The sequence below is a fragment of the Dipodomys ordii genome, unplaced genomic scaffold (genome assembly GCF_000151885.1).
Source record: "Dipodomys ordii isolate 6190 unplaced genomic scaffold, Dord_2.0 Scaffold63, whole genome shotgun sequence".
NCBI classification, from domain to species: domain Eukaryota; kingdom Metazoa; phylum Chordata; class Mammalia; order Rodentia; family Heteromyidae; genus Dipodomys; species Dipodomys ordii.
Window position 1 is genome coordinate 1,615,297 of NW_012267279.1, and position 12,875 is coordinate 1,628,171.

The 12,875-nt window shown below is 41.8% G+C and overlaps 1 protein-coding gene across 2 annotated transcripts in view; it reads left to right on the top strand.

The window, feature by feature from the left end:
- Window positions 1-4,228: 4,228 nt before the first annotated feature.
- Window positions 4,229-12,875, top strand: part of Kiaa1841 (KIAA1841 ortholog) — a 59,422-nt gene continuing 50,775 nt past the window's right edge. For both annotated transcript variants that reach the window (XR_001175283.1, XM_013022479.1), the window contains exons 1-4: window positions 4,229-4,305; window positions 8,181-8,324; window positions 11,254-11,412; window positions 11,944-12,130. Coding sequence is in view for 1 of the 2 variants with exons in the window: in XM_013022479.1 (XP_012877933.1) it covers window positions 11,263-11,412; window positions 11,944-12,130 (337 nt within the window). In the remaining variant the exon portion in view is untranslated. The remainder of the gene's footprint in view (window positions 4,306-8,180; window positions 8,325-11,253; window positions 11,413-11,943; window positions 12,131-12,875) is intronic.

Sequence of the window (12,875 nt, forward strand, 5' to 3'; positions counted from 1 at the left end):
CTCCTATAACCTGAGTCTTTTGGTTTGGTTTTAGTGTGTGCAGGTGCACGCACACTGGGACCTAAACTCAGAGCTTGGGCACTGTCCTTTAACTTTTTGACTCAAGGCTGGCACTTGAGCCAAAAAATTAATTTCTTAATATGAATAGCTAACACATTTTCCATCAGAAACTTGTTAGTATTCCAGAAGTTGAAAACAGCCAAGCACTGGTGGCTCACACTTGTACTCCTACTGCTCAAGAGGCCAAGATCTGAGGATTAGGGTTCAAAGACATCCTGGGAAGAAAACTCTGTAAGACTTAACTCCAGTTCACTATCAAAAACATAGAAATGGAGGTGTGGCAAAAAAAAAAAACAGCCAAATGAGCATGTTATGGCATGAGTTCTAGCCCTAGTACTGGCACAGATAAAACAAAAATATTACCTTACACTGCTTAGAAGTATTGGCAAAGAGGTGGAGGAAGAGGAACCTCTGCACACTGTTGGTTGGAATGTGAATTAGTACAGCCCTTGTGGAAATTGTGGAAGGTTCCTCAAAAAAACAACAACAAAAAAAAAAACCTACCATTTGATCGAGCAATTTTACTGGTATATGTCTAGGAAATGTCAGGATGTCTATACTACCACTTTCATTGAAGTGTTATTTACTGTAGCCAATATTAATGAATGCAAGTGCTGATTGATAGGGAGTGGATAAAGAGAATATATATGCATGCACAAAGAAAATTAGTCTTTAAAAAAGGTAATTCTGGAGGCTGGGAATGTGGCTTAGTGGTAGAGTGCTTGCCTAGCATACATGATGCCCTGGGTTCAATTCCTCAGTACCACATAAACAGAAAAGGCCAGAAGTGGCGCTATGGCTCAAGTGGTAGAGTGCTAGCCTTGAGCACAGAGAGGCTCAGGGACAGAGCCCAGGCCCTGAGTTTAAACCCCAGGACTGGCAAAAGAAAAAAAAAAGGTAATCCTGTAATTTGTAACACACATAAATCTGATGGACATAAACTAAATGAAGTAAGCAGATACAGATGCTACATTATCTGACTTGTGTGTAATTTTTTTAAATGCAAAAGTAGAATTTAAGATAATTCCTTTTTGGTGGTGATTCCGTTTAAACTCAGAGTCTTGAGCTTGCTATACAGTTACTGTACTCCTGAACCATGCTTCCAGCCCTAACGGTAAAATTATGGCATTACAGGTGGTAGAGAGGATGAGATGTTAAAGGATACAAAATTTCAAAATAAATCCAAGTGATCTATTGCATAACAGTGTATTTGCAGACTAGTTTCATTTGCTCATTGCACAATGGATATTTAAAAACTGTACACCATAAAAAAAAACCTTTGCCAGTTAATAGAATCAAAAAATAATGTGTTGAGGTATATATTTACCTTGTGCTGCTTTCCATTCCTTCTGTGAGATGTGGAAGTGGAAGTTCTTCAACTATTTCAGATGCTGAGACAAAAAAAAAAAGGAAGTGGCACTGTAGCTCAAGTGGTAGAGCGAGCGCTCGCCTTGAGCTGAAGGACAGCGCCCAGGCCCAGAGTTCCAGCCCCACAAAAAAATAAATAAATAAATAAAAATTTAAAAAAAGAAATGTATATAAAAGATGGCAAATTGACAGGCGCCGGTGGCTCACACCTATAATCCTAGCTACTCAGGAGGCTGAGATCTGAGGATCGTGGTTCAAAGCTAGCCCAGGCAGAAAACTCTGAGACTCTTATCTCCAATAAACCCCTAGAAAACCAGAAGTGGTGCTGTGGCTCAACTGGTAGAGCACTCACCTTGAGCTGAAGAGCACAGGGACAGCGTCCAAGCCCAGAGTTCAAGCCCCACGACTGACAAAAAAAAAAAAAAAAAAAGGATGGCAAAGCAGAACTACCAGTCCTGGGCCTGCTCACCTTTACTGTAACTTGCGAAGAAAATGTTTTGTGTTTAAAGTTGTGTTTAAGCCACTGTTTTGGGCTATCCTTATAAAAGCAACTTAGACTGTACTAAGGCTATGAAAGACATAAATTAGCTTTTTTTTTTTCTTGAGACCATGTTACTATATATAGTTCAAGCTGGCCTCAGGTTTGTTGTGTAGCCCTGTCTGACCTCAAAAGTGCCATCCTCCTGTTTTAGCTAGAATTATAGATATGGACCACCCATCCTGACTATGTAGATGAGCTTATAAGCACAAAAGAATAAGACTTAAGGGGCTGGGAAGGTGGCTTAGTGGTAGAGTGCTTGCCTTACATGCATGAGGCCCTGGGTTCAATTCCTCAGCACCACATAAGCAGAAAAAGCCAGAAACCGTGCTGTGGCTCAAGTGGTAGAGCGCTAGCCTTGAGCTGAAGAGCTGAGGGACAGCACCCAGGCCCAGAGTTCAGGCCTCACGACCGGACCCAAAAAAAAAAAAGATTCTCACAACTCAACCTTTTGAGTCACTAGAATGAGAATTACAGAAACTAGGCTTCTCTGCTTCAGTCCTCTGATTAAATCTTGCGAAAAGTATGGAGTGGTAGCCAACACAAACTCACATTCTTACCTACTCTCAGAACAATAATAAGCTTGATAGCCAGATTCTTAGCTCCCGTTAACCAGTAAAATGCCAGCCTGGAGCCTGGCTAAAGTGATAGAGCACCAGCTTTGGGCAAAAAGGCCTCATGAGAGAGTGTGAGCCGAAGCCACAATATCAGTGGGGGGTAGGAGGCTGAAAAATCTTTTAAAAGCTTCAGAATCAGCATTCCAAGTTAATAGGTGACATTTTCCCAAAAGCACCTAGGAAGAATCACCAACCCTCAGGGTTACAGTATGTTTCTAACTGCCAGCCAGTGTCATGCATTTCCTGGATCTTTGTTACTGTTGTACACCCCTTTCACCGCACTTTAAGCTGCTGTTATGGAAACCAAAAAATACAGTAGCTGGAACCAGAGAAATATTTTTCTCTGGTAACACTGGAGGTATGCTCTGCTTCAGAAGGTAATTCAGGACTCCAGATCTTTGTTATTGCTCTGTGATGCTTATAGTTGGTTCTTGTACTCACAGTTTAAGATAACTGACACCATCAACAACAGTAATAGCCATCGTGAAAGCAGAGAGGTAGAAACTTTAAGCACTTGTCTTGGTGGAACAAAATTTGTCTAACTTTGATAGAATAAAAACTGATTTTCAAAAAGTCACAGGTAATACAACTGGAAGAAAGTGGATATACTGTGCAATAAACCACCTAATCTCTACCGATCTATCTATCCGTAATCATTCACTTGTACAAAGCTTTACTTTTTTGCCCCTTCTAACACATTTAATTTTGCATCACAGAAAACACATTCCCAGCAAAGATTAAATATTGACCTATAGTCATTCTGAAACAAGATTGAGCCTTATACATTTTGCTACATTCACAGTAGTATGTAACAAATAGAACGCACTTGGTTAATTAATGTATGAAAAGCACTTTTGTGCTCACGCGTTTAATCCTAGTTACTCAGGAGGCTTTGTTCCTGGCCCGTAAGGCTGCAGCGAAGTCCAGGAGACTTATCTCCAGTTAAACACCAAAAAGGCCATAAGTGGAGCTGTAGCTCAAGTGGCAGAGCACTAGCCTTGAGCAAAAAAGCTCGGGGACAGCGCCCAGGCCCTGAGTTCAAGCCCAAACCCCAGGACTGACACAAAAAACAGTTGTAATCCAGAACTATTCACATTTTTAAGAGAGCCTTCAATAATGATACCAGAAGACAATGCCAGAGAAGATACCTTTGGTGTCCTTCAGATTATGTGATTTTCCTGTTCTACCTAAGCAGATAATATCTAAATGACCGACACCGAGAACCATTTAATCTATTCTCAATCGGATTTATCTCCGGTATAGCTTCCTTTTTTCTGGACTCTGAGTTAGCTATCTTAAGACCAGGCTCCAAAGACCTGGTTGCTAGGAGACAAGACGCTGGAAGGGTGGGGACGCTGCACTGCGTCAAGCCTGACCGCGAAAGCCTTCAGAAGGGGAAAGAGCAGGCCTGGCCTGAGGAAGCAGCCTTCAGGCCTCCAGTTGCTGTTAGGCTTCTGGCTCACTCCTGCCCGGCAGAAGGCCGTCGTTCATTGGCTCCTCCAAAGTGGCGCTAGCCTGCGATTGGCCCAGCGGCGCCGAGCCGGCTTGGCCACACCCTTTGGCGCGGGGGCGGAATCACCCATGCAAACGGGCGGGAGCAGGGGCGGCGTGTGAGGCCGCCGGGGCGGTGGACTAGGTCGCCCGGGTTCTGGTCGCGAGCACGGCAGTGCCGGCCGCTGCAGGTGAATGAGGCGCAGCGAGGGCCGCAGCGGTCCAGTGGAGGTGAGCGAGACACCGAATGGACCAGAATGGGGCGAGGGGCGGCCTCTTCACTGCCTCCAGCCCCGGCGGGACGAGCTGGGCAGGGGTCCGAGTCGCCCAAACGCCTGCGGACGACTCGCGCTTCTCCCGCAGTGCCAGGCGTAGCCGTGGGCCGGGCTCCCGCTGCCCGCCGGCGTCCCACCCCTGCAGCGGGTTCCGCCTGCCCGCCCGCCTGCGGAGCAGCCAGGGCTCCGGCCCCGGCTGCCCCTGCCCGGCGCCTTTGTCTGCCCCTCCCCAGCCCCGCGCCCCGAGACTCTGTGCGCCCGCACCTCGGGATGAGGTGGGAGACCACTAAGGGCTGGGCTGCCTCTGGGCCCCAAGTTTGAAGGGCTTTGACCTACCGATCTTGGATGGAGAATGTCAGGGTATCGTCGCCTTCAGAACCAAAGCCAACTGCCTAGGTCTTGTTTGGGGTGAGGGGTCAGGAAGTCTGGGCACTCGGGCTCCCCCGGGTCCCGCAGGACCCAGGGCTGTGTTTAGCCCGCTGTGCCAGAGGCCTTCCACCCGCTTCCCTGCCCTCCCCACCCACCTTATTTTGCCGCTGCCTAGGGGGAAAAGGCTGTGTCCTGGAGCCTTCTCTCTGAAAAAAGAAGAAATCAGATGCATGTCCCCAAACCTCTCTCTGGTAGGGAATTGACTTACTTTGTCTTATGGGTGTATCAAGAGGTACAAATCAGAGAGGAGATTTGAGGCATGCTCCTAAAAAGTGTAATCTGTTATACAATAGAATTTTTATTTTTTGGTAAATAACATATTTTAACTTTAAACGATTTTTTAGAATTTAATGTTTTGTTTTTATCATGAATGGGAGTGGACTTAGAGTACTTGGAGCTTTAGGCTTTTTCTTATGGTTATAGTTTATACATTTTCTTTTCCAGAATTAGATGCCTGTGACAGCCATTTTGAGAGAATTTATGTTTGATTAAAGATTATTCATCAATGCTTTGTCCTTCATACTTATGTTCAGACTCGAAATGATGCTTTCTTGTGCATTCACTTAATTACAATTGATGCTGAGTAGTCTCCTTTTGCCTAGCATGATTCAGTTTTCCTTTTTTAGTGCTGGTACTGGGGGCCTGGTTCAGGGCCTCATATTCTCAGTTGTTTTTTCTCCTAGTACTAGTACTTGACCACTTGAGCCATATCTCTGTGGTTAATTGGAGATTTGTTGATTAATTGGAGATCAAATTGTGGCAAGCCAAAATCTTCAGATCCCAGATTTCTGAGGAGCTAGAATTATATATGTGTGTGAGCACTTACTATGATTCAGATGTGTGTTTTGTGTGTGTATGTGTGCGCTTGTGTGCATATGCACCAGTACTAAGGTTTTTACTCAGGGCCTGGATGTTGCATGTCAGCTTTTTCACTCAAGGTTTTACCACTTGAACCACAACTCCCACTTCTGACTCTTTTTGTTGATTAAGTGGAGATAAGAGTCTAGTGAACTTTCCTGTCTGAGCTTGCTAAAAACCACAATCCTCAGATCTCAGACTCCTGAATAACTAGGATTGCAGGCATGAGCCACCAGATGCCCTGCTTAAGATTCAGTTTTGTAAAGAAAGTACCACTAGGAAAAAAACTGTCCACCTCTAAGATAGTACTGGGGTTTGAACTTAAGTCCTTAAACTTGCTAAGCAGGCAATCTATCCCTTAAGCCACATCCTCTGCTTTTTAGCTTCAGGGTTTTTGTTTTGTTTTGTTTTTTTTCTCAGGTTCTTAGCCATTCCCCTAATATCCTGCCTCAAAACCACCTACTAATACTGAATAGCTAGAATAATAAGTACCTAGCTGGGATGACACACAGGCACCAAACAGCTCTTTTGTTGAGATGGAGGTTTCACTAACTTTTGTGTGTGTGTGTACTAGTCCTGGGGCTTGAACTCAGGGCCTGAGAGGCGTCGCTGAGCTTTTTTGCTCAAGGCTAGTGATCTACCACTTGCGCCATAGCTCTACTTCCAGACTTTTTTTTGTCAGTCGTGGGGCTTGAACTCTGGGCCTAGTTGCTGTCCCTCAGCTCTTCAGCTACTTCCAGGGAGATAAGAATCCACAGAGCCGGGTGCCAGTGACTCACACCTGTAATCCTAGCTACTAAGGAAGCTGAGATCTGAGGATCACAGTTCAAAGACAGCCTGGGCAGGAAAGTCCGTTAGACTCTTATCTCCAATAAACCACTCAGAAAAGTGGAAGTAGTGCTGTGGCAAGCAAGTGGTAGAGTGCTAGCCATGAGCTGAAGAGCTGAAGGACAGTACCCAGGCCCAGAGATCAAGCCCCACGACCTACCCCCAAAAAAAAAAAAAAAAAGAGTCTCACAGACTTTTCTGCCCAGGCTGGCTTTGAACTTCAATCCTCAGATCTCAACCTCCTGAGTAGCCAGGATTACAGGCATAAGCCTCTGGTGCCTGGCTCCACTTCCAAATTTTTCAGTGCTTAATTGGAGATAGAGTGTCACAGACTTTCCTACCCCGGCTAGCTTTGAACTGTAATGTTCAGGTCTCAGCCTCCTGAATAGCTAAGATTATAAGCATGAGCTAGCTTCAGTAACTTTTGATCTGGGCCTAGGTTTGCACTTCCTCCTGATCTTCACCTCCTAAGAGTAGCTAGACTTACAAGGATATTTAAGTTATTCTTAAACACCTGTAGCATAAATGAGTATCATATGTGAAATAAACATGTTAGATGCTGGGTGTGGTAACATATGCCTGTAATCCCTTAAAGAAAAATGTAAAAATTATTTTCTAGTGGGTACAATGCAGTGCTTTATAGTTATTAAACTGTTAGAACTTTTTTTGAGAGTAAGTCTCTATGTACCCCAGACTGGCTTTGAACTTGTGGTCCTCCTGGCTCAGACTCTCAAATGCTGGGATTACAGATGTACATTACCATACCTGGATTTATTGTTAGGATTTTTTATGCCAATTAAGATCAAAGTAAGATGGGGAAAATAATGATAATAATAAATTATTCAATTCATTTTTATGTGCCAAACGTGTATGCTGGCTGCTTTATAGTGTCATATAATTCTTGCAATAATCCAAGTAGTGATTATTAGCTGGATGCAGGTGACTCAGCCCTGTAATCCTAGTGACTCAGGAGGCTAGGATCTGAGGATCACAGTTGAAAGCCAGCCTGGGCAGACAAAACTATGAGACTTTTATCTCCAGTTAACCAGAAAATAACTGGAAGTCAGAGTATGGCTCAAGTGGTAGAGCTCCAGTCTTTTTATTTTTTTTGGTGGGTCATGGGTCTTGAACTCTGGGCCTGAGTGCTGTCCCTCAGCTCTTCAGCTCAAGGCTAGCGCTCTACCACTTGAGCCACACAGCACCACTTCTACTTTTCTGAGTGGTTTATTGGAGATAAGAGTTTCTCGGACTTTCCTTCCTGGGCTGGTTTTGAACTACAATCTTCAGATCTCAGCCTCCTGAGTAGCTAGGATTACAAGTGTTAGCCACCAGCACCCAGTAGAGCTCCAGTCTTGAGCAGAAAAACTAAGCAAGAGCATGAGGCCCTGTGTTCAAGTCCCAGTACCAGCACAGAAGAAAAGGTAGTTTTATTTTCATCATAGCTGTGACAATTCAAGCCTCAAGGTGCACTACTAGATTTGGTAAAGCTGGATCCAAATTTATAGCTTGTGGGTCTCATTTCATTGCTTATATTCTTCAGAGCGGTGTCACTGCCTCTTTTATGCCTTACTAATCTTTATGAATCTGTTTAATCCAAGGATCTCAGGAACAGTGATGCTACCACTCCATATATTTAATCATCCTCAACTATGTGCCAGGTAATATTTTCCATCAAAATAATGTGAGTCAGCTACAATTTTTACCTTTGTTTTACAGATGAGGAAACTGAAATGCATATTATTTGAACCAGATAATAACTTAAATGTTAAAACCAGGATACAAAGTTGCACTGTCTGACTTCAGAATCTATAATCACTATACTGGCTCTTCAGTAAGGTACATCACTGCTTGGAAAAAAAGGTATGATTTTAGAGTGCTTAATGTTTTTCTTCATGTGTATTTTAAATGTTTATGCAGACATATAAATAGGATAAATTCATGATGACTCCTATATGATTTCCTCTACCAGTGCCACATAAACAATTAGATAGTTACATTGAAAGTTTTCTGTATTCCAACCCTGCAGTGTTACTCTCAGTCCCCAGTTCAATCCTAGGAAGGTAATGCTGTTGTATGCTGCATCTTTTTGTGAGCTGCTTTTATTGCCTTTAATATGGTTTCACAAAATAATCTCTTTCTTCTCTGCACCTTGTCAGAGGATTTTCATCATGATTTTATTGCTGCAGTTCAAAATGAGATGACTTAACTTTGATGAGTATATGAATGTACTAAAACTCAAAACTAGAGCTTTGGGCTGCTTTGTACACTGCTGTTGGTCTGCCAGTAGATCTAAGTCATTTCACTGGAACAACTGAATTTACACTGTATTAGGTTCTATCCCTCCCCACCCTAAATCATCTTTCTAGCTCACGCTTCCTCTCATATAAAATGAAAAGATCATGCATTTGAGGTACAGTTTATATGGATATGAATCTTTTCCCTACCTATTATGAGCTCTGTGACCTTGTCAAATTGCTGAACCTCACTGAACAGGTAGTTCCCTCATCTTTTAGATGGTGAAGAGGACCTTTTATAGGGATATGGTGAAAATGTCTTGTAATAACACGTGAAAGACTTAGTAATAGCATAGTTCCAGGCAACTAGTAAATACTCAGTAAATAACATGTTCCTCCATGGTTTCTCTTTGCTTTGGCTATTAGCCAGAATACTTTTTTTCCCCAGTCCTGGGGCCTGAGCTTCTTTAGCTCAAGGCCAGCCACTCTACCACTTGAGCCTCAGCACCACTTCCAGCCCTAGAATTGAACCCAGGCCTTCATGCATGCTAAATAAGCATTCTACCACTAGACCACATTCCAGCCCCAAAATACTTTTAATATGCTGTTTAAATTAATTTTTTCTGCCAGTTTACAATCAGAATATAAATACCTTGAGGACAGGGACCATAGAACATGGTCAGAGTAACACTTTTGTAATCATAATAGTTGGCACAGAGCTATCTCGCTAAAAGTTAATGTATGGAAATCATCTGGAGTATCTCTTGGTGATCTTATTGCCTCAAAAATCTTGGGCCATTCTTAACTAATGAAGGGTACTGGATATGTTACTCAGAAGCTTCTGAAGGGCTGGGATGTAGCCCAGAGGCAAAGTGCTTGCCTAGCAAGTGCAACATCTGGATTCCATCCCCAGTACCAAAAACCAAAAGACTGGGGAAAAAATAGTTAAAGAAACAGACAAAACCTAGATTAAACTAAAGGTTGTGATGGGAAGCCTTCTCTCTGCAGGAGTAAGTGTTTTTGTGGGGTGCCTTGCTTGGCCTTTTATATATGAGTGTTAGCATATGTGTTTTTGTGTACTTTAAGAAGTGAACTTAGGGGCTGGGAAGGTGGCTCAGTGGTAGAGCGCTTGCCTTGCATGCATGAGGCCCTGGGTTCGATTCCTCAGCACCACATAAGCAGAAAAAGCCAGAAACCGTGCTGTGGCTCAAGTGGTAGAGCACTAACCTTGAGCTGAAGAGCTGAGGGACAGCACCCAGGCCCAGAGTTCAGGCCCCATGACTGGCAAAAAAAAAAAAAAAGAAGTGAACTTAGCGGAGCACCAGTGGCTCATGCCTATGATCCTAGCTACTCAATAGAAGGCTGAGATCTCAGGATCAGAGTTCAAAGCCAGCCCAGGCAAAAAAGTCCTTGAGAGTCTTATCCCCAGTTAACGACAGGAAAACTGGAAGTGGCACTGTGTAGCATGAATATTCATGGGAAAAAATTGGAATATTGGCTAGGAATAAGATTAAATTAAAATTATGCAAACCAGCTGTATGTTTGGAGTTTTCAGTTTCACAGTTTAATTATAACATCTATGAACTGATAGGTAAAGGATGTCAGGTACTTAAAGATTCTTTTAGGAAGATAAATTGTATTTAATTTTTCCTTAATACTTTATTATAAAAATTTTTCAATATACAGCTGAATCATAAAGAATTTTAAGCCAAGTGCTGGTGGCTTGGGTACTTTATTATAAAAATTTTTCAATATACATCTGAGTCATAAAGAATTTTAAGCCAAGTGCTGGTGGCTTGGGTATATAATCCTAGCTACTCAGGAGGCTGAGATCTAAGGATTGAGGTTCAAAGCCAGCCCAGACAAAGAAGTCCAAGAGACTCTTCAGTTCACCACCAAGAAGCCAGAAATGCAGATATCCCTCAATTAGTATATCCCAACTTGGGGCAAAAAAGCTAAATAAGAGTGTAAGGCCCTAAGTTGGGTGCCGGTGGCTCTCATCTATAATCCTAGCTACTCAGGAGGCTGAAATATGAGGATCAAAGTTCGAAGCCAGACCGGGCAGAAAAGTCCAGGAGACTTACCTCCAATTAACTGCCAGAAAACCAGAAGTGGCACTATGGCTCAAAGTGGTACAGTGTTAATCTTAAGCAAAAAAGCTCAGGGACAGTGCCCAGGCCCAGAGTTCAAGCCCCACAACTGACAAAAACAAAAACAAGAGTGTAAGTTCCTAAAAAAAAAAAAAAGAATATAAGATTCTGAGTTCAAGTCCTATTACCAGTGCACATACATACATGCACACAAGTATGTACATACACACACAAGAATTTTAAATACTCAACGTATCTACCATCTAGATTTTACTGGATATTTTATCCTTCTTCAGAAGCTTTTATATCTTAAGATATTTAGTATTAATATTCTATGTTTATTTCAGATGAACTTTATTTTTTCTTCTATAGTAGAAGATAATTTTTAGGAATGAATTATAACTGATCTATAATGCTTTTAACATTATAGATGTAAATATAGTTGTTTGTCCTCTCTATTCCTAGCTCCTAAAGATGAGTCGTGGATATTCAGAAAACAACAACTTCCTGAATAATAATAATCAAATGGTATTGGACATGATCCTTTATCCATTAATTGGAATCCCTCAGACTATCAACTGGGAAACTGTGGCAAGGCTTGTGCCTGGATTAACACCCAAAGAGGTAAAAAAAAAAAAAAAAAAAGTTTTCCAGATAACTTCTGAAAAAAAATCAGATAAAATAAGTAAAGTCACTACTGTTGAGTGTGGTGTCATAGACCTATAATCCCAAATAAGGTAAGAAGATCATGACTCAAGGCAAGCATAGTCCAAATTAAAAAAAAAAAAAAAAGCTAGTTAGACCGTAACTCAAAAAACAAACTGTGAAACTGCTCAAAGTGGTACATGTCTATAATCCCAGCTATTCAAGACATAGGAAGATAGAGATCTGTGGCCCCGTAGGCAAAAAACATAAAACTCTCTCTAAAAAATAACAAAGCAAAAGAGCTTGGGAAGTGGTTCAACTAAGAATGCTTACCTATCAAGCCACAAGGCTGTTAAATCCAAACTCTAGTACCACACACACACATACACACATATAAACAAATATATAAACACATCTATATACAGCCATAAGAAGAATATTTTGTGAGGCATGAGACACCAGTGCCCAGCTAATCTCCTTTTTATTCCCCTTCATTTTATGTTATGACAGTGTGCGAAAAGGTTTGATGAACTGAAGAGCAGTGGCAATTCACCTGTTGACAACCAGTATAGTCCGCTAATGGCCACTGGAGAGAGTCCTGTTGAAACTTTAGCCACATATATCAAATCCTCACTTCTTGACATTCAAGAAGATTTTCAGGAGACTGCTGATGGTCAGGATGCTATTTCCAAAGCAGGTAGGTTTAAAAAAAAAATGTAGTACTTGTCTGTATGATATGTGTGCAGAATTTTACATATGTTAACCAACTTTTCTTTATTTAAATATTAATATAAAATCTACATATAATTATAAAACCTATATTTATATCTATATTTATATGTTCCCAAATTATCTTTGCTATTTTGTAAAACTTTAAATGTTAATAATAGCTAAAATAGTTTTCTAAATAAGATATTAACTATGTCAAAAATTTTCTGCTTCAGTGTGGCTTAGTTATTTCTTATATTATTATTTTCTATGGATATTCATTGACTTAATTTTTTTTTTTTTGGGTCCGGTCATGGGGCCTGAACCCTGGGCGCTGTCCCTCAGCTCTTCAGCTCAAGGCGAGCGCTCTACCACTTGAGCCACAGCGCCACTTCTGGCTTTTTTCTGGTGCTGAGGAATCGAACCCAGGGCCTCATGCATGCAAGGCAAGCACTCTACCACTGAGCCACCTTCCCAGCCCCCATTGACTTAATTTTAAAGCAGCAATGGGGAGCCTTTTTCTTCTAGAAGCCATTGGGTATTTATGACATGATTCAGGTGCCATACAAAATTATTAATACAAGCAGACAGCCATGGGCAGCCTACAAAAATTATGTGTCTGTTTAATCATATGCCAAGTGATTTGCAGAGCTTTAAACAGCCTCCAGGCCAGATGTTCCCCACCTCTGTAAAGGATTTTGACCTAGACTTTATACTTTTTAATTTTTTTATTT